At 40.1% G+C, this 21,874-nt stretch overlaps 1 protein-coding gene across 1 annotated transcript; it reads left to right on the top strand.

The window, feature by feature from the left end:
- Window positions 1-249: 249 nt before the first annotated feature.
- LOC103716639 (U-box domain-containing protein 4-like) lies at window positions 250-15,393 on the top strand. Its single transcript, XM_008804722.4, has 5 exons — window positions 250-656; window positions 3,792-4,072; window positions 5,036-5,152; window positions 5,259-7,316; window positions 15,046-15,393. Exons 1-5 carry the CDS (start codon window positions 533-535, stop codon window positions 15,103-15,105), a joined length of 2,640 nt encoding a protein of 879 aa, XP_008802944.2. The 5' UTR covers window positions 250-532; the 3' UTR covers window positions 15,106-15,393.
- The last annotated feature ends 6,481 nt before the right edge of the window (window positions 15,394-21,874 follow it).

Raw genomic sequence — 21,874 nt, 5'->3', positions numbered from 1 at the left:
ATCTCGTATAGGAGAGACTTTTCCATGTTGTCCAGAGTTTTGCCCCAAATGCTGAAACCTCAAAGGAACGGCGCCCCTACAGCAACTAGTCTGACGTCGTTGTACCTTATCACAAATGTCCCTCCAGCACTCTCACCACCAATGGGTAGACCCCCATCGAAATTTATCTTAGATGGTCAGGGAGTGGGGCTCTTAAGAAACAAGAAAAAATCTGGATGCTGTGATAACGAAAAAGAGGTCCCAGATGTCCCGAGCCATATTAGATAAATAAGTCTCCGCAGCCTCAAAAATCTCCGCCGTCGTGGTCTCCTTCCACGCCCAGCGCCTCCGGACCGCCCTCATCTCCAAGCAAAGCCTCTACGATGTAGGATTGGGCCAGGCCCAGCGCAACTCGTTGACATTGGGGTGGTTCGGGGTTCCGTTTTCCCTTTCTGTGCTTAAAATATAAAAGTGAAAAAAAAAATCCCGAATGTAGCAAATGACGATAGAATTCCCCTTCTCCCCTCCTTTCCTCGATCCCGTCGCCGATTGAATGCGAAATCCTCGTACCGAAAAGGAAATGAAAAAGGCCAAATCCAACCCTGCGATATCGGTGAGCGCTCGAGCGCGGAACGCCGGCGAGCTTGTCGTCGTCGTCGGCGGCGGCGAAGGCGAAGGTGAGGGTCGCCATCCCCTTCTTTCCGATTTGATTCTTGCCATCGTTTCGTTTTCTTTCGATCTCTCCTTAATTCGGAACGAATTCGAATGGATCCATTGTTTATAGGTTCCTGCTCTCTCTTTCTCTCCTTGCCTTCAATCTTTTGTGTTGAATTTTTTCGCCTTTGATGAGCATAAGTGGTGGTCAATTGATTGATTTGAGATAGGTGTCTGCAACGGAAATTTGAGACGATTTAGTTGTTAATGTACAAACACTGAAGTCCGTCATTGTGTAGAGGGTTTGGCAGATATCGTGTGGATCCTAAATTACTGCTTCTGGATTTTTTTTTTTCTTTTTTCTTTTTTTTTCTCGAGAGAATTTGGTGGGGGGGGGGGGGGGGGGGGTGCTGCCGAGCACAAAACTCCTTTTGAGTGCGAATTTGTTCATTTGGAATCTGGGACTCAATCGCAGACATTTATGCAACACATGTAACACAGGCCCTTCCTGCATGCCACTGATGCCCCACAAATAGGAAGAACCCTGTTCAGGAAGTCAATTAGCTAATTCCTCTGGATGTCTATATGATGGAACCTGGAACCTAGAGCCTTCCCCTAGGATAGTTGTGCATTGCATACTTCAAAAAATTCTGATTTCAAAGGTTTAACTACTCAATGGCTTGATGCTGTGACTGACAGAAACATTTTTCAGATGCATGAGAGAATACTTTGGCAGGGTATAAAAAGGGTGTGTTTGCTTGATATACCGTTATATAATGAGGGAAAAGGTGAACTATGTTATTCATCAAATTCTAAGCAGATAGTTTCCAGAATTAATGGCCTCAGTTAGAAATTTAAGCACTCAAAAATTTAAACTTTCGCTCAACCCTAATTGATGTTGTCTATGCCTTTCAAGCATAAAAAAAAGAAGACAAGCCATATCATCTATAACCCCTTAGGCCTTGATACACCAAAATAAGAAATGATGCTTTGGACAAGCTTGTCTTTTCAGTTTATTTTGATAACAAGATGTGATCTTGGTTCTTGTATTGCAGTCATGGTTTGCAAATCTGGAATACAAGTTTGATTATTAATTGCTAATGGTTGTATATATAGACTGCCATATCAAAGCTTTTCCATTAATAGGATGTATTTTTTAAAAAATAGATCCTACTAATGGAAATCACACATGTTTTAACCTCCTTAGGTTCAAGAGGTGTCCCCTTTTTTCTGAATATGGGGAGAGAGTGCCAAAATAAATGAATTGGCATCAGGAGTGATTTAGGGTAAAGAGCGCGAGTTGGAGGCTTCAAGTGGCACAAGGATGGGGGAGCAAGTGCATGGAAAGCATTGCAAAGATGAGTTACGAAATCTCCATGATCTAAAATTACATCCTTAAGCCCATGATATCAACCATTTCACCTCTGCAAACATCAGCTTTCTTAAATTTAATACTTTTGAAAGTTGTGAGATAAATGACATTTGATGATTAGCAACATCGGCAAATGCATTGTTTTATGGGCCTTTCGATGGTGTTATAATGAGAGAGGGAGCAAAGGAGAAGAACCTGTTGGCAAAATGTCTTTCTGAGCATTGAAAAAGCAAGATTCTGAGAGCATAGGCATTGTGGTTTAATAATAGAAGTAAGAAGAAAACATTATAATTTGTTTTAATTATAGAAGTAAGAAGAAAACGTTATAATTTTTCATCAATATATCAAATAGATATTAAAAAAGGTCAAACTCAATTGTAACACCTATATAAAGGAACATTTTTGATGCTTGGCTACAATAGTCAGATCTGCTTCCTGGAAACTAAGCATCCGAACAATAAAAAATGGATGTCAGGGAACTGGAAGCTTTCCACTATAAAACTTAATCTAGTGAGGTTTTCCAGTCTAGTAGTTTAAGGAAGGATTCCTGTATCATTTATAACCTACAACAGTGTGACTGGATATTGATCACAAGGATGCCTTCAAATTTGAGAACAATTTTTGATGTACATTAAGCATATGAAAGTTCGGCCAAAGCTGCTACCATCTTTCCCTGAGTGGATAGGGTTCAGAACTTGCTGAGTGCAACCCTATTCTTTCTCCCTAGAATATGCTCCATGGTCAAGCAACTAACCATTTCTGAAGTGCCAGCAATCTCTCTTTCTTATGGGTACAAAGTTAGGAGGGAAATCACGTCTTTCCTTGAACTCATTAATAAGAGTTTTACATAGTTTGTAGAGGATAAACAATCCAGAAAAATTGTGATAACAATTTTATACAAAACAAACTTATTATTTTATTCAAGAAAAATCCCTCATTACTAATTACGATGAAGGTTAAAGTGGTGAATAGTTCAATAATTATGAAAGACCATTGATATAGTTGTTAATAAAAAAATCAAGAATTGTAAATCATTATACTTTTTAGCTCATCAGAACATCTATCAGCATGACAAGAACAAAATTATACATACCTATCAGTTTTGTGACAAATCCAGCTTGTAGTTATTTGAACCTGAGATGGATGGGCACGTGGATGGGGTGAAAAGGAAGAGAGCTGGATCTTTAAGAAATTTTCAATGTGAGAGAGCCTAGTAAGTGTTGGCATAGACTAATGTTGCGAAACCAGCCAAACAAGTAAAACCTACGTCTGCTAGCTTATAGTAAGAAATGTTACTAAAAACTAGGAAATCAAGCAATAACAACAGAACCTGAAGGACGCAAATTCAGTGAGGATGCCAACCCCTAGTCCACCATATGAATGTAAAGAGAATGGTAATAAGTACACTATCTGGTACAATATCAATGTATATAATATCATTTTATATGGATTCATTAGATGCTACTTTTACCATTTAGGTTGATGAAATCAAACATATACAACGATCGATTTTGTGGGACTTTTGCTTGTACATTTTAAAGCCATTCTTGATCATTTGCCACTGATTCATTTCACTATTCAGTCTCTTGTGAGTAGCATAATCCATGTCACCTCACGAGTTAGAAAACCTAATAAGCTTCTTTTGATATACTAAACTGTTCAAATGTTGCGTAGCTGATGTCATTTTGTAAGAATTTCCGGGAGCTGGAAGCACCTGTCTTGTTCAAGACAGAGTTACAATTACGAGTTAAATAGTCATATACTCATGCTTCTGTTTTTGCAACAGGTATAATGGAGATATCGTTGCTCAAGACATTGCTCAATAGCATCAGATGCTTTGATCTTTTGTCATCTAGCAACACTATAAAATCTGAGCTGGTTCAAAGATACTGCCCAAAAATTGATGAAATCTTGGAGCTTTTGAAACCTGTGCTTGATCAAGCTGTTGCTTCTGAGATATCATCAGATGGGAACCTGATTCAGTTGTTGAAAGAACTTGATGGTGTTGTCAATGAAGCTAGGGAACTTGTTGGGTGCTGGCACCCAACGGCCAGTAAAGTTTATTTTGTATGTTACATTGACCTTATTTTGGAAACTTAGCCTTTCTTGTTTGCTTCTATTATAAAAAAATTATGTTATACAAATAACTTTTTGAATCTTTTCTCTTTTCCATGTCTTTCTTATCATGGAAAGTAAGTTCTATGTTATAAAATATGTTGATCTCTTAGCTGCTTTTGTCCACAACCGATTCATCTAATATGGTTGTCTGCATTGAACTGGAAATATTTTCTCCTAGGTTGCAGAGTGAAATTTTAGCCAGATTCTGCCCTCAGGTTTTAGTTGATTCATATCAATTCTAGCCTTGATAACTGTGATAGCAGGTCTGCAGCAAGGTTGGAGATGCGAATGATTTAGTTGGTTAATTTAGGATTCACTATTTATGAGCATCCTCATGTCCTGAGACAAAGAACTGATAGCATTATAACTTGCTATATAGCAGTTTTAACTTACAGGAAAGAAAACATTATTGGATTGTATATCTAATCTCTGCAATTGGAGAGTAAGCTATTTAAACTTGAGCTGGCAGAGTGTGGAACTTGATAATGTTTGTTAAATCATTCTAGAGTAACTTTTGAAGTCTTTCATTATTACTTAAAAAATATTAAAACATGAGAAGCACCTCTTAAGCTAATGTAAACATAGTTACTACTTCTAAGGTCATTATGACGTGATGATTACATGCTCATTCTTTTTCCTTGTTGGTGTTTCATAGAGAGAGTGCATTTTTTAAGTGCAACAATTATATAGTTTTCTCTACAACTGATTTCTGATCTTCAGTTAATTGATTGGTAATATTAGTACCCTTCTTTTCATCCATTAATGATGCTTCACTATCTAACTATGGCTTTCTTGTGTTAAGTTCAATGACATACATGTGATCAAGTAGGGAATGAGCATGTTGCTGTGGTAGTTTTTAAAGAATCATTCACGCTATTATTTTCTAACTGGAATTTGAATTGCTTTTCCCAGGTTTTGCAAATTGAATCCATAATAACAAATATCTGGAAATATTCCATTGAAGTATGCCGACGACTTAATTCTTTGCTTCCATTTGTAAAAATTAATAATATGTCAACATCTATCGAGGTAATGAAGCACATGTGAAGCTTGGCCTGCTTTTCATTCTTCCATCTCATGATATATTTATCTCCGTTATATTCTGATTGAGGTTTTTTCGGACAAACCATTTCAGCATTATGTACAGAAAATTCAGCACATGCATTATGAACGGATATCTGATGTCATTAAAGAGGCCATAAGAGATCAGAGGGAGAAAGTTATTCTTGGGCCTGAGCTTTTAGATAAAATTTCGAACTCTCTGAGCTTGTCATCTAATCAAGAATTGCTGATGGAGGCTGCTGCCCTTGAGAAGCTTAAAGTGAAGGCTGGCCGTGGTGAAAACCATATAGAAGTGGAAGAGATTGATCATATGATTGCACTTGTCACTAGTATGCATGAGTGCCTGCTTAAAATAAAACATATGCACAGCATTAACGGGGTGCCTATTCCTGCTAATTTTTGCTGCCCGCTTTCCCTAGAACTGATGTCCGACCCGGTGATTGTGCATTCTGGCCTGACATATGAGCGGGCTTTTATTAGAAAATGGCTTGATCAAGGTTTCAATGTTTGTCCCAAGACACATCAAACACTTGGGAACACTAATTTGATTCCCAACTACACTGTCAAGTTATTAATTGCCAACTGGTGTGAGTCAAATGACATCAAGCTTCCAGATCCCATGAAATCCATGAAGATGAATCTCTCTTTGTCTTCTCTTAGCCCCATAGATTCAAGTTCTAATGATTGCAATGTTCCTTATTCTGGTCATTCTCCAAGGGCTAACCATCCAAGATCACCAGAATCTAACAGGTGTATGGTGAGTTCACATAAGGATTCACATTTGTCCAATGGAGACCTCCAGGGAAATTATTTGCATGAGAAGCCTTTGTCTCCACAGCACAGTGCCCCACCTGTGGCATCATCTTTGCAAATTGAAAACAGGTGTGACGCCAATATTGCAAGATTATCGTTAGTGACGACCGAAGGGAAAGAGTCTAGCTCGGGAGAGAGACATGGTGATTCTGGTGGCCAAACTGCCAACCAACCAAAACAGGATGCTCAAACCCCCATAGTTGATGAGCAGTTACAGGGCCATAACCGAAGTGTCTCTGCCTGCACTTCTGTTTCAGATAATGATTATCCTCAAGATACCAGAGATGCAAATGTGGTGTCACAAGTTTCCGATGATCTTACACATTACAGCAGTGATGCCTCAGGAGAAGTTACACGAGAAACTCCAGCTTCCTCTGCTCCTCAGAGAGAACCTGAATTCCCTACAAGGTTGGGTGAGGCTCATTTTAGAAGCCAAACCATTTTTCGATGGTCATCCATCCCTAGGATCATATCATCTCCAACTATGGATTCCAGGCCTGACCTCTCAGGTGTTGAGACTGAAGTTCGTAAGCTGATTGAGGATTTGAAAATTGATTCAGTTGATGTGCAGAGATCTGCTACAGCAGAGCTGCGTCTTCTTGCTAAACGCAATATGGAAAATAGAGTTGTCATTGCAAACTGTGAAGCTATAAGCTTGTTAGTTGATCTGCTTCATTCGACGGATCCTAAGACTCAGGAGAATGCTGTAACTGCACTTCTGAACTTATCGCTCAATGACAACAACAAGATTGCCATTGCAAATGCTGGTGCCATTGATCCTCTTATTCATGTGCTTGAGACAGGGAACACTGAAGCAAGAGAGAACTCAGCTGCAACCTTATTTAGCCTTTCAGTAATTGGAGAAAACAAGGTTATGATTGGACGATCGGGCGCAATCAGACCTCTGGTTGAATTATTAGGAAATGGGACTCCTCGAGGAAAGAAAGATGCTACAACTGCATTGTTTAATCTATCGACATTTCATGAGAACAAGGCTCGTATAGTGCAGGCTGGGGCCGTGAATCACTTAGTGGAGCTGATGGACCCAGCTGCCGGTATGGTTGATAAGGCTGTGGCTGTTTTGGCTAACCTAGCTACTATCCAAGAAGGCAGGACAGCAATTGGTCATTCGGATGGGATCCTTCCCCTTGTGGAGGTTGTTGAATTGGGATCTGCAAGAGGAAAAGAAAATGCTGCTGCAGCTTTGCTTCAGCTCTGTCAAAATAGCAATAGATTTTGTACTCGAGTTCTTCAACAAGGTGCCGTGCCACCATTAGTAGCATTATCACAGTCAGGGACACCACGAGCTAAAGAAAAGGTATTGTTGTTTTATCTTCATTTTCTGGCTTTGAATCTGTATGTACATAAGCATGTTTCTTGTTTTTAACAGGCTCCTTTTGTGTTTGTATTATTAAATTTCATGGTTTTTAAATGAATCAGATATTAATTTTCATATATAAATTTTCTCATCGTTCAACCACATTTAAGTGGCAATGTTCTGACTGTTTTTGATCTCTTTAATTAATATCAACCTTTATATTTTTTTTGTCTTTCTTTTCTTCTTTTGCCTTTAATTTTATATTTTTTTAAGTAGAACTTTCTGGGGTTTCATAAGTGACAGAACAAAAGAAAATTTCTATTAATCATGCCAAAACAGAAAAAAAGGTAAAAGAAAATTTGGAAACCTTTTTTTTCGTAGATAATAAAAGGAGAATTTAAAAAGATGCGTGTGGATCCATGCCAGGTGTCTTTACTACCCCAACATATGACGTGCAAGTTGACACTGAAACCATTGCAAGAACATGGAAAAGTTAGTGAGGCTAGGTGTGCAGGTTATGGTTACTAGTTTGGTAGGTTATGCTTAGAAAAGAAAATCCACACAGAGGTTGGTAAGGTACACTGGATGTGTGAGGGGATTGGAATACCCTGTACAGCACCAAAATCTGCTAAATGGCTTGGATGTTTACATATATACCCCAACTTTAGCTCTCATTTAATTGGTCCTGGCTTCAAAACAATTATAATAATTGTTGTTATATGTTGGACAGCTGTGGAAAATTGAAATCATTAAATGCCTACCGTCCGACCATGCCAGCTGTCAAGAGATATCAAAAATAGAAGATTTAAAGTAATTGAGCCTTTTACTTTTTGATTATTCTGATTTTCCATTAGTTTTCAGCAAGGTCCGCCGTACCGGTACCGGTCGGCGTACCGGTGGCGGGCCGGACCGGTACGGTACCGGTCCGGTCCGGTACGTACCGGCCGGTATCGGTACAGTACCGGCCGGTACCGCGAGCCAAAAACCACAGCGCCTCGCGCTGTGGTTCATAAAAAAAAAAAAATTCGTACCGGTGCGAACCGGCCGGTTCGCACGCCAGTACCAAGCGGTACCGGCCGGTACCGACCGGTACGGGCTTCGTACCGGCCGGTTCGTACAAGAAAACCGGAGACCGGTTTTCTTGTGGTTCCGGTACCGGTCTGGGACCGGACCGGTACGTACCGGCCCGTACCGGCCGGTACGGGCCGGTACGGCATTCCATGGTTTTCAGTATATCTTGGTAGCTCTTTGGAATGGTTTTTACTTAATATCTATATTTTGTTTGTTTTGTTTGGCATACTTTTTAAGTGCAATCCAGTAGAAGATATATCATTGTTGCATATAAATCTATAGTTGTAGAGTTTTTGCTCTTTAAATAAGAGGAATCTTAGAAAGACATAGCAATACTACTCTTTTTTTTTTTCTTAATTTAGTGACAATTTTATTGTTGAAATCAATGCACAACATGTGCATTGATTTCCTAGTATATCAAATTTTGCCCATGGAGTAAAACAATATGCTTTTGGTAAGAGAGTGAGATTTATTAAAGGTGGTAAAATAGTCTTCGTTCTTTAGAAACCATGAAAAGGTCATCTATAGGATTGTGCTAGGGGAACCATATATAAACTGTCTTTCTATCATATTATTGAAGTAGCAAGCATTAAAATTGCTGCCAAATGGGAAGGAAATTTGGGATACCAGAGAGTTAGGTAGAATTATGCTCAATACTTGATGGACTTGCTTTATTTAGTGAAAACTTGAAAAAGGGAAAATATAAGAGTATTGATAAGAACAAAGGTGATTTACAGAGTTGGATGAATTCCTATGGGACATAAGGGTAAAATATAAAGTTATTAGTAAGGGTGATTGAAAATTGATGTTGAAACCATGGAATAGGGCATCGTATTGTGCTTGTTTCAGCATGGTACAAGGTATGCGTGTTGGTCCATATTGGCCCATGCGAGTGTTAGTTCTGCATGCTTTTGCAAGGACCGGTTTTAGTTGCCACAAGCCTTCACACATGGTTGGGAAGCTGACCATTAAATCTCAGCATTGCATGTCCACACCATGCCAACCTTTGATTTGATGGGCATTACAATCAGTACTTTAGTCTTTGGTTGAAAGATGACAACAATAGTTGTGGATTGATTCTTGTAACCCTATTGTCAAGAAGTCAACCATGGATGCTCCATCCCTATTCTAGTAACCGGTTAGAGATTTTTAGCGATAAGAGAATCTACATATGGTTTTTATCAACTTCGAATGCATATATAATAAGGATTTTTTTTTTTAAAATACTGTCAGTTTGGTACAATACCTACTGGTAAAGTATTATTCTGATAGAAAAATGGTAGCTATATGGGTACAGGACACTAGCTCTTGCTTGAACCAGTCCATCCCGTCTATGTTGGTCTGTATTGGTTGTGTCCTAACAACCATGCTGATCGGCTGTTGCACATTGGCTGCCTTTTGTTCTTGTTTATACTAACTGTCTCGGTCCATTCTGACCATACTGGTGTCTATTGCTTGTGTACTGGAAAATCCTCACCAATTGTACAAGTTGCACTCCATTTACCCTTTTTTTTTTGTTGATACTGTCTGTCCATCCCTACTGTACTGTTCCGCAACAAAACAATTACAGGGCTCAGTTCCAACACTTAAACCCTTGATATATAGTGTGTTTTGTTGTAATTGTTTGATCTTTAAGAAAGGTGGTGTTTTAGATTAAGGATGTGTGTGATGGAGTAATGAGGTCGCTTTGGCAACACAAACAAATTTTCTATGGCAATCAGCCTACACTAAGATTTACGGGCTGTTTGGATGCTGGAAGAGGTTATTCATGGAATGTTCTCTTTATAGTTAAGAGATGGAATAGCTTAACATGATGAAGCGAGCTTTTTTTTTTTCCTGATTGAGGGACCTTGCCGCTCCGAAATCCCTAAAATGTAGGGATAAGCTAAATCCATTTTCCAATGGAATATAATATTGTCTCGAAAATAAGCAATCACGAGAGCTTGGCAACCTTCCACCACCAGTCTGACTATTATTATTCTCATCTCTTTGAGATGGCGACAACTGCCACATAAGCTATCAACGAATTAGCAATCTGCTCACCAAGCAGTCCCTTAGCCTCGTACAGCGAGGATTTAAAAGTCATTTGTCAATGCTGTGCTCTCCAGTTTGGCATTGACATAGCATGTGATGTAGTGTCACTGGTAGGCAGATACTGCAGGGTGTTCCTAGTACAAGCATACATCCAGCATCGTGCTAGTGCTGTATGCCAGTATGATGCCAACGATGCATGTACTTGCCATGCTAACCTTCACTTTATGGCTTATTTGGATGTTGGGACTCACTATCCAGATCATTAGGGTTGATGAGAGAGCATTTCCATTTAAAGGGATGAAGGAAGGGAGTTTAAGAGAATTTATTAGGTGGTTTGTTCTTCTCCAACCAAATTTCTCAGGTATAACAGTCTCCTTGATGAGGTGATTTACTTTATCTGAAAAAGATGGAGATTTGGCATTGACGGGCTGCCAGATTCTGACATCCAAACAAGCTCCTAGTCCATCTCTCCACATCTCGTATCGTGCTCATATGCATTTTGCGGTGTGCGTTATTTTCAAGGAATATTCTGTGAGTTTATGATTACATTGTTAGGTGTTATTAGATTTTGCAGCTATTGAACAACTATGTGGTTAGGAGTTTTGAAGCATAGTGTAGTGGTCTTATAATAAGATTTTAGTCTTTTATTTTTAATGATTCAGCATGGTGGGTTAAGAATATTAACATCATAGTCAAATATACAAATGGATTTTGATTGGATAATCTTGGGAAGTGTTAATTCTTATTTTTGGAAAAACCTTAATCACGGTCGGCAGAATCGTCCCAAACTGGGCGGTTCGGGGCGTATCGAGCCATACCGATGGCGGACCGGAACGGTTTCGGCAATGAAAATGAAACGCATCGACCGAGAGGGAGAAGTAGATGGAAAGAGAGAAAAAGAGAGAGCAGGGGGAAAGAGGGAGAGAGGAAGGAAGAGAGGGGGAGGTGGAGGCCGGCCGACGGAGGGCCAATGAGCCGCGTGGAGGAGGGCTCCGCCGCCGGGTCCCCCGTTTCGTTCCGGAGGAGGGCTCCGCGGCTGTGGACCCTCCTCCGCACGGGTTGTCATCCTCCGCCAGCCTCTACCGGCCTCCTCTCTTCCTCCCTCTCTCTCTCCATTCTCTCTCTTTTCCTTTCTTCCTTCGCCCTCTCCCCCACCTCCTGTACTGTGTCGGTACAGGGCCGGCATGAAACAGTATGGGGGCCTGCCATTCCGTGTCGCCAGGCAACCGGTTCAGGCCTTGATTCTGGCACAGCAGACCTTGGCCTTAATAATGAGATGGGAGTTCAATGATTTAGTGGTATTCAAGTCTAAAGGGTTTGATAAGGAATACATGTAGACTCCCATACAAAGATGTAAAATCTAGAAATGGATTTAAACATCTTTATTTTTCTTTTTCGTAGTAGACTATTCTTATGGTTGCTATAATATTATGTAAAGACTAAGTGCCTGACAAGTTGTTCTGGATTCACTTTGGGTTTCCCCGATAGGAGAAATTTATCATAGCATGAGCTTATTGTCCTTTAATAAACTGCCAATATAAGCAAATCTTAGAATGGCATGGATAAAGACATCATAGAGAAGAAGACATATCAAATATATATAAGAGATTGGAAGATAAGAAGAAAGGTGGAAGGAAGAGGGAGGAGAGAGAGAAAGAGAGGAAATGATGGTGCCTACTATATGTGCCTATTCTTAAATAAATAAATAATACAACCAAGGTTCCCTGTCTTGGTATCGGACTCCGTACCGGCGCCACACTAGCACAGTGTCGGTATGGTATGGTACGGAATTTTTTTGACGTACCAAGTGTCGGTACGCCACTCGTACCGAGTACTGATACTGAATCGGTATGGTACAATACCTTCATACTGTCCAATTCGGTATGGTATGGCATATCGTGGTTGAGAATAATTTAATGAAATAGAATATATCGAAAAAAGTAAGAAAATTCTGTATGTATTTTGATATAAAGACTAAATTATTAAAATATTTAAAGTTTATTTTCTTCGTAAGGATTAAGTGATCCTTAGCCTCTATATTATATATAGCCTTTTCTATTTCTTATCAAGTTTTTGCCCAACCTTATTAAACAACTTGTTGGTACACTGATGCTACTCAATGTCTTGTATCATGTTTTCATCCAAACACCCCCTTATTAGATCATCATCTTTCACATTGAAGCAAGGACAGATTGGGATAGATTCCAAGATTGGGAAATAACTCCTCTGAGGCTCTTACCCTTTTGGCAAGCGAGGAAATAATTTGTATTTGGAATTAATGCAAGATAAATTTAGTTTTCACTAGGAAATATAGAAGGGCCGCACATGCGCACGCATACACACACACACAGTATTAAAGGATTTGTAAGGGACAGGATCTATGGGCCTGACGGTTAGGAAGAACAGGGGATTTAATGGGATTGGAACATCAAAATACAATTGGGGGAGAGAGTTTGGTAAAAGATACATGAAATTATTAAGGATTTGTATATTTAGAGTGAGGTTTTAAATTCAGTTTCATTTTAGTTTGATCCCCTATATAATGTTTCGGTTTTAGAGGTTTCGCTCTAAGTTTTGGAGTTTTATTAAAAAAAGTTAGAATAGAAAAATAATTAAAAGAAATCAAGTTATTTTGCATTACTTTATGGTACTTAAGTTACTATCTAGGATCATAATTTGGACAGTTTGATTAATGAAGCAGCATACTTCTAAGCACTATCTATTCAAGGGTTTCCTAAAATGTAAGTTATAAATTGAACAAGAGATAGGCATGCACAGGATCTTCTCCATTTTCAAATATTTAGAAGTGGAGATGATGAAGAAGATAGTTAGAGGCTTCTTGGAAATGAATTTGGAGTTAACTAAATCTTGAGCATATCATTGGTGGAATCTTGCCACTTAGAGCATGACAAACTAGTCACAAGAACCAAAGTGATATGGTCTGTCCTTTAGGTCGAGTTATCAAAAGTTTCTTTTGGTAGCAATCAGTAACAATAAGAATAAAAAAGAAAGATCAAATAAATTTGCATCCACATCTGTCTTGACTGTTCTAATGTGTCCCAACCATGGTTTGTCGTACCGCCCCATCCGGGGTGTACCATACCATACCGGCATGAAACACACCTGCAAGTCAGTACAAGTTTCGTACTGCCCGTACCGAGGTGTACCGTCCTGTATCGAGGCATACCGATCTGTATGAGGCATACCGAGGTGCGTACTAGTCCATATCAAGACGTACCGAGATGAAAATTGAAAAAAAAATGGTTGGAGAACTATTTCGGCATAGAGATGTACTGTATCGTACTGTACCGTATCGAACTGATAAGGTACCAGTACGTTTTCTGGTACCGAGATTGTGGACTTTGGTCCCAACACTTGGAACATAATGGAATAGTCAAGATGGACCGGGATGGTTCGGATGTCTCAATTCAAGAGAGAACCAATAACTGCAACCCATTCTGATCCTGTGTCACTATTGAAAAGATATGGTACTGAGTACATTGTTTGCTCTGCTGGCACCTAAACCTTAATATAGCAAAACCTATTATGTCTTCAGTAGACATGCGGCAGTAGATGTACTAATCTACTAGATCTACCAGACAGACTAAAAGTTAGATGCTTAATATATATATATATATATATATATATATATATATATATATATATATATATATATATATATATATATATATATATATATATATATATATATAAAATTTAATTTTTAATTACACATAATCAGATTATCTGGATGGTTAGAGACTTGAGTGGCTTTATAACAGCAATCCTACTGCAAGGAGACAAAAAAATAGGAAATAACAGTTTCGGTCATTTTTGGCTGAAATTGCCGAAACTGGCCAAGACCAGCTGAAACTGATTGAAAGTTTCAATCATTTTCAGATTGGCCCCGGACAAAATGGAGCAATTTCAACAGAATCTTACAACCTTGATTGGGAGGATTTTTTTTATATGTGCATTTATGATTTCCATTAATCGCAAGAGAGTTGATTGAAAGAGGATTAGAAGGTCAGATAATAAGAGAGGTAGGTTGTGAGAAACACAGATTAGGAAAAGCTGCCATTTTTATCAGGGAAACCTATTGCAGGGTGCTAGAGACTGGTTGTAAGTGGATCCATGGTCGCGTGGGCACAAAAAATTGTTAGACGAAATATTTCTAAAATATCCCTAAGACTTAAAACTCTGTCGTTGTAAATAGAATGTAGGAATATAAATTGGTCTTGTTTGATAAACATTGCATGTGGATAAATTGAGACAGCTGTGCTGGTGTATTCGACTGTACTTAAGTTTGGTGTGGAGGTTGGGTTTTGTCCCTCAAATTTGTAATCTTGTTTTTGTAGACCTTGTTGCTTTCTGCCTGGGAAGTGCTCTCAAGTTATAGGAAGGGTGTGCAAAATTAAACTTCTTTTGTTAAATTTTTTTTGCCTGGAGGGCAGTTCGTCGAGTTGAAAAAAAAAAAGGATGAATGGATGGTTACCCATCTTCTTTCCATTTTCATTGTTTCTATTTGTTTATTTATTTATTCCTTCCATCTGTGTGAAGTCTAGTTAAATCATTTCATTAAATTAGTTGACGAAGATCCTAAGATGTGAATCTCGCTTTGCAGGCACACGCTCTTCTTAGCTATTTCCGAAATCAACGTTATGGCAATGCAGGGAGGGGATGATCCTGGCATATATTTTTCCAATACACCTTTATCAGTCAGTTTTGTGTAATTATGAGTTGGAACCTATTTAACTCTCTTAAGCGGGGACATGGGTGTCATGAGTTCAGTGTGCAACTTTTTTGAAGTTATACTGTCAAGTAGATCAGATAATTGTTCTAGGGTTGCTTCTTTGTAAAAAAGACTGAACTGTAAAGTGGTCCATTTGAAGTCCATTGATTCTTTGTTTATCTTGATACTATTGTATATGCCTTTTCCCATACTAGTTGAACTGATGTACTGGTTCTTTTGGGTTGCGGTCGCATTACAATTCGCAGAACAAACCTCTAAAAATTGTGCTTGTTTTTCTAAAATCCAATGTTCTAAAAATTGTGGATTACTCACTTTTATCACCCATTCCTACGAAGAGGAAAGTTGCTGCTGGTCCGGCGCAAGACGCCGAGTTGCGATTGTCGGAGATCTCGCCTCATTTGCCCTCCGGATTGGAGAAATTGGATGGAGTTGTTGCATGCTTTCGTGGGGATGGTTCGGTGGCCGTTGCGCTCACAAGTTGGCGTTGGATGGCAGAGGAAGAGCTTCGGTCGACACTCTAACTCCAATTTAAACAACGAAAACAACGAAGTCTACTTATTGGAGCATATCCAATAGAGAATCTTCCGATGCTTAAGTTAAACATAGTTTTTAAGGAACAAGAGGCTTGAGAGAGGTAAAGAGAGAGTGTAAAAGAGTCAAAAAAAAATTTACCTGGAGAACCTTCGGAAATACTATATATAGGTGAGAGTCGCATTCTGCCACAGAGTAATCCAAAGTTATACACTTAGTTCATTTGGTAACAAATTGTGTATCTCACACACAAATCACGCCTATGCTTCTTGGCCGCATAGATTTGCTTGGATATCGTATTTATTAGAAAATAGTTAGCGATCACGATTAAATTGTTGCCAAATAAGGAAAGAGTTTGAAATGCGAAGGATTCTTCATTTGGGTTGACAACATGGTAAGTTTTTAATGGTTAACTCATAGCTAGGTGGCAAGCTTTCATTTGTCGATTTACCTTATCAACAGAGGCCTATTTTGAGGTGTATCACGGCCTCTTTACTGATTGAACAATTTATATATTTTGCCACCGTATCTCTGCAATCGATTTGGTTTTTTTTTTTTCCTATATATACTTGTACATAAGAGGCTTGACTCTTTTTTTTTTTGTTATAATAGATGACTCATACACTTCTAGTATGAATATATCAAAAAAAATTAAAAAATAATTAGTTTTGGAACGCTCTAGACACCTCTCTCTCACCAATTCAGAAAGCTCCCCAAGAGTGGTCGGCCACATACAAGGCTATCCAATCTGTAGCTCCATTGGCTTTTTTGTAGGCATGTTTGGCCTGTAAGGTAACGTCTCCACCTACTATGGCTCAAATATTTCGGAGCAAAATGGATGGCAGCTACCCATGCCATTGGTGTACCCATGCCACTGTAGCCGAGTCATCCTTGAACAATACTACGCTAACGTGACCCTTTCTCTAAATAATAAAATAGAAGAACTTGACACTTTTAAATTGAGGTGGGCTTAAATCAAGCTATGTATGAAGCTAAACTCAAGTTGGTTTCAAGCTTTGGCCAAACTTAAAAGTTAATGTCTTCTCAAAATAAGCATAGCCAATAATCCATGAAGGCCAATGTAAATAAGTCACCATATCGATAGCTTAATCATACTTTCTCCCAAACAAACTTTGTTTGAGATATTGGATGGAATACAATGCGTTATATGTTTGCATATAGTTTTGTACTAATTGAATCGTGATCTGCTTTGACTAGGATCACGGTCAGGTACTTTAAAAAATATGTTCTTAATTGACCTCCTACCCAAGCTGGGTTCTCTTGAAATTCTTCTTTGAATCAGAGGTGAGATCCATCATAAGGGATCCAGTTAATGATCAGAAGATGTTTATCAACTAAGGGCAATCTAACAGTAAGTGATGGCAAAACTACAAAGTAAAACTATTATCTCTTCAACAATGTATATCAAGAGCAAGAGAAATCTTTATTACTGCAGTGATAAGAGCGAGTCATGGGGATCGGAAGCCACTCTGGCTTCCGACATTAATCACTTATTTGTAATTTACTTTAACTTCATCCATTTTTATCCACGGATGCGGATGGAGAGAGCGAACGAAATGGATGCGTCGTTGTTGCCTCCGTTATGATTGATATAATACCTGCCTCATTTGCAGATGCGCCAGAATTGAATTTATTAGATATAATTTTTTTTAAAAAAATCGACTATTATAATGACCGTTGCTTCTCTCATAAGAGAGAGAATATTAGTGATATATCTCTTTACCAAAAAAACATTCTTCATCTGAATTAAACAAGATATTCTTTATGTTTAGCAAGCTAATGTAACTTTTACAAAACTATCTTAAACAACAACTGTTACGACCCGGATCTGGCGCATGATTTGTTGCGCCTTAGATCCGAAGCGTAATATAGCCGTGCTACCGTAGGATATTGCCCACAATAACACGAAGCTCATGATAACAATATTCTTTTATATAACATGGTAAAATTTGTTCAATTCTATTTGCTAATAAAAAAAAAAGGAGTATAGAGCATCTAAAATCCAACATCATGCCCAACTTATCATTAGCTACACTACTAAAACTTTTTGGTGCAGATACCAATGTCAGGTCAGCCGGTTGCCATAGGATCCAACCAGCTCAGCGTGTCCCAGCCAATTCAGCCAGCCTGATTTATTTTGGATTGATTTATTTTAGTTAGATTTATTTTATATTGATTGGATTTATTTGCATATTGTCATTTTAAGGCCTTTTAGAAATTGTCTTATTTGTAGAGGCCTATTTGTTATTTTGTGACCCTATATATACATATATATACATATATATATATATATACATATATATATATATATACATATATACATATATACATATATACATATATATACATATATACATATATACATATATACATATATATACATATATACATATATACATATATATATATATACATATATACATATACATATATATATATATATATATATATATATATATATATATATATATGGTCCATGAACGATGAACGAAAATTAGCCTTCTTTCTTCTTTCTCCTCCTCCCTTCTCTTCTCCTTCCCCCTCTCCTCTTCCTCTCTGTCTCTCCTTCCCTACCTCCGTCCTGCATTAGCTTGGATCAGAGCTTTGGCAGGCTTTGCCCCTGTCGCCAAAGCCTCGATCCCTCTTTTCTCTCTTTTTCTCTCAGTTCCCACACAAAAAAAAAAAAGAAGGAAGGGTTTTGGACAAGGCCGTCCAAAGCCTCTCGTCTGGCCGAGGAGGGGTTCATCGCTTCCCTAGCCTCGGCTGAAACCCAAACCCGACGGCGCCCAAGGAATAAGGCCGATGATCAGACGCGAGAAAGACACGCCCGATCCCGAGTCACCCGACGCCGCCTCGTGCTACCGTCGCTCGGATCCGAGGAAAAACTCCTCCTTCAACGCCGTGCTTCGACGCCCCGCTGCCCGTGGTTGAATCCCGTGGAAGAGGAACACCGCCGTTCCTTTTCGAGTGCCCCCATCGTCTTCAACCGCCACCACCCCCCATGCACCGGTCGCCGCAGAAGCAGGTAACCACCTGCAACCTCCTCCCCTCAAAGCCCCATGATGGAGCCGAACCCGTAGTGGGTTCCTGAAGCGGGTGCGCCTGCTAACTCGAACCCAATCAGGTTAAAAAAAAAAAACAAAAGAAAGTGATGCACGTGACTTGCACGTGATGGACCCTTAACGGGTTACCGAAGCGGGTCACACCCGATAACCCGCATTCTAAAGGATCCGAGTTGAAAAAAAAGAGAGAAAAAAAAGAAAAAAAAGAAAAAAAAAAGGAAAGAAAAGGGTACCTTTCACCTTCTTCCTTTGGTCGTCCGCAACTCCACCGCTGCAGTGCCTCTGCCTCTCCTCCCCTGATCGTACGCCGCTTCCGCCTCCACCGTAGCGCCGCCTCCGACGTCGCTGCTTCCATCCTCCGCCGCCGCTCGCCGCCCCATCTTCTATCGCCAAGCCGTCCACCTTCTGCCATTGCCCGAGACCTCCACTACAACGCACCTCCTTCCTTTCGCCGCCCTCTGTTTCATCTCCCCGCCACCGCCAGAGCTCCATCGTCCGCTCCCCTCCATGTAATCAAGGGTTCGGCTTCGAACCCTATTCCACCGCCACCCTTCCCACCCTGCACACATCCCACTGTCCCTCCGCCGCCCCCTCTTCTCCGAGCCGCCGCCGCCACTCCCCCCGTTCCACCGCACCTTCCAAACCCCTTCCCCCCTCACTCCACATCCCTCCCTCTTCGGGCCTCCCAAACCTGTGACTTGACTTCACCTCCACCCCACACCCCACTTTATTAGGCCGCAGCCCTTCAATCCGGCCCAGCTCACCCAAAATCACCTCCCATCCTCCCGCTTCCCCTTGCAACAAGCCCTTGGGCCCCAAATACCAGAAGCCTAGCACCCCAACCCGCAGACCCCTTCTTCTCACGGGCCAAATCAACAGGGCTGCGCCAACTTAGGGCCCAAGCTGCTTTGCCCAATAGGCCCTATTCTACTGCAGGCCCACACAACACCTTCCTCTCCACTCCTCGCACCACTTGACGAGCCGGCTTACCGTACTTTGATCGTCGCCCCAGCCCAAGTCAGGCTTCTTTTCTTACTGCAAATTTTATTTGTTTGTCTAAATTTAGAATTAATTAACTTTTATGTGCTCTATTGGTATTGCTTTCTGAAAATTCAACATATCCACTCCAAACAATACCAAAATTTTAGTAGTGGTCTATCTTTGCTATTAATTGTAAGGTACCTAATCTTTAAGAGTTCTTCGAGGCTATGTGCAGCCCTGCAACACTGAAAACTAGTACCATTTGACTGCAACTACTTACCTGGATTTATTACTAAACCAATTTTAATTGCTAAAGTTAGCTTCCGATTATATTGAGCATATCGTTGCACTTTAGACATCACTTTCATGCATTAGGTCTACTTAGGAATCTCTATAGTTGGTAGGATCATACATATCTTCATTCATTTTATGCATCTACGTAGTGATCGTGTCGCATCTCATTCTGAGTCCCAATTAGATATGGATTACAAAATCGAAGCTCTATTAAAAGCTATCCAAGACACTAATGCTCAAGTTCAAAACACCAATGCCCAAGTCCAAGCCAACAATGCCCAAATTCATGACCTAACCACAATGTCCACCCAGGTTAATGCCCGACTTGATTCAATTGAGGCTTCACTTCAGAGGGTTATTGAATCCAAGGAAGCTAGTGCCTCCCATTTACTGGGTCTTGAAGGGGACGAAACTCTAGAACAAATCCTAGAAAAACAAGGCTCTGTTCGGCAGGGCAATTTTGATAATAGGTCTGTCCTAGGTGATCATCATGCCTACCCTTGCCTTAGAGGACCTAGTCCCTTCCCTAATATTGATAGAGGCTACCGACATAATGTAGAGCCCAGAGAACCTTGTGACCTTGATGAAGATGTAACGGGAGGCATTAGGGTTGACGCCCCTACTTTTGACGGTCGTCTTGACCCGAAAGTCTTTTCAGACTGGTTGCATCAAATGGGCCACTTCTTTGAGTGGTATAATTTGTCTAAAGAGAAGAAGGTTCGATTCACCAGAATAAAACTCATCGGTCGAGCTAAACTTTTCTGGCAAAGCACTGAACATCTGTTCGCTAAGAGACATCAACATGTAATAACTGATTAGGTAGAGATGAAAGAGAGACTTAAAGAAAAATACCTACCCCCTAACTACCAAGACGATCTCCTTAACCGATGGAACACTAAGTCCATATTTATAAGGCGCCCTGACATATGGAGCACTTCCACGGGCCCTAATTCCTCAGGGTCCAAACCTTCTGTAGGGTTCTTTACCCTTAGACATAGAGCCCAGAGAACCTCGTGACCTTGATGAAGATGTAATGGGAGGCATTACGGTTGAAGCCCCCACTTTTGACGGTCGTCTTGACCCGAAAGTCTTTTCAGACTGTTGCATCAAATGGGCCACTTCTTTGAGTAGGATAATTTGTCTAAAGAGAAGAAGGTTCGATTCACTAGAATGAAACTCATCGGTCGAGCTAAACTTTTCTGGCAAAGCACCGAACATCTGTTCACTAGGAGACATCAACATGTAATAACTGATTGGTAGAGATGAAAGAGAGACTTAAAGAAAAATACCTATCCCATAACTACCAAGACGATCTTCTTAACTGATGGAACACTAAGTCCACATTTATAAGGTGCCTTGACATATGGAGCACTTCCACGGGCCCTAATTCCTCAGGGTCCAAACCTTCTGTAGGGTTCTTTACCCTTAGACCCCCTCCTACTGCCCCTGTCTCAAGCCGAGACACTAAAGACAAGACAATCCTTGAAGAGCCTTCTAAACCACATTTCAAAATTCAGTGCTATAAATACCAAGGTTTTGGACACGTTACCTCCCAATGTGCTAACAAATCTCTCGTTATTGCTCAGCAAGAGCAGGGACGTGACATAAATGACTTGGAGGAGTAAGTTTATGAACCAAACCTCGATGACATTCAGGACATTGAGGAAGAATGCGATGAAGGACCTAATACCCTAGGATGCACCCGCTTTACACCAATATCAGTTGCACAGTCAGAGAGAGAGTTTGACCGGTCCACTCTGACTGTAGTGCATGGTTACAAGGCTAAGAAATTTCCAGATTCCTTGTCCATG

The sequence above is a fragment of the Phoenix dactylifera genome, chromosome 5, assembly GCF_009389715.1.
Source record: "Phoenix dactylifera cultivar Barhee BC4 chromosome 5, palm_55x_up_171113_PBpolish2nd_filt_p, whole genome shotgun sequence".
Taxonomy (NCBI): domain Eukaryota; kingdom Viridiplantae; phylum Streptophyta; class Magnoliopsida; order Arecales; family Arecaceae; genus Phoenix; species Phoenix dactylifera.
The sequence above is the reverse complement of the archived record's forward strand: the minus strand, read 5'-3'. Positions and strand labels throughout refer to the sequence as shown.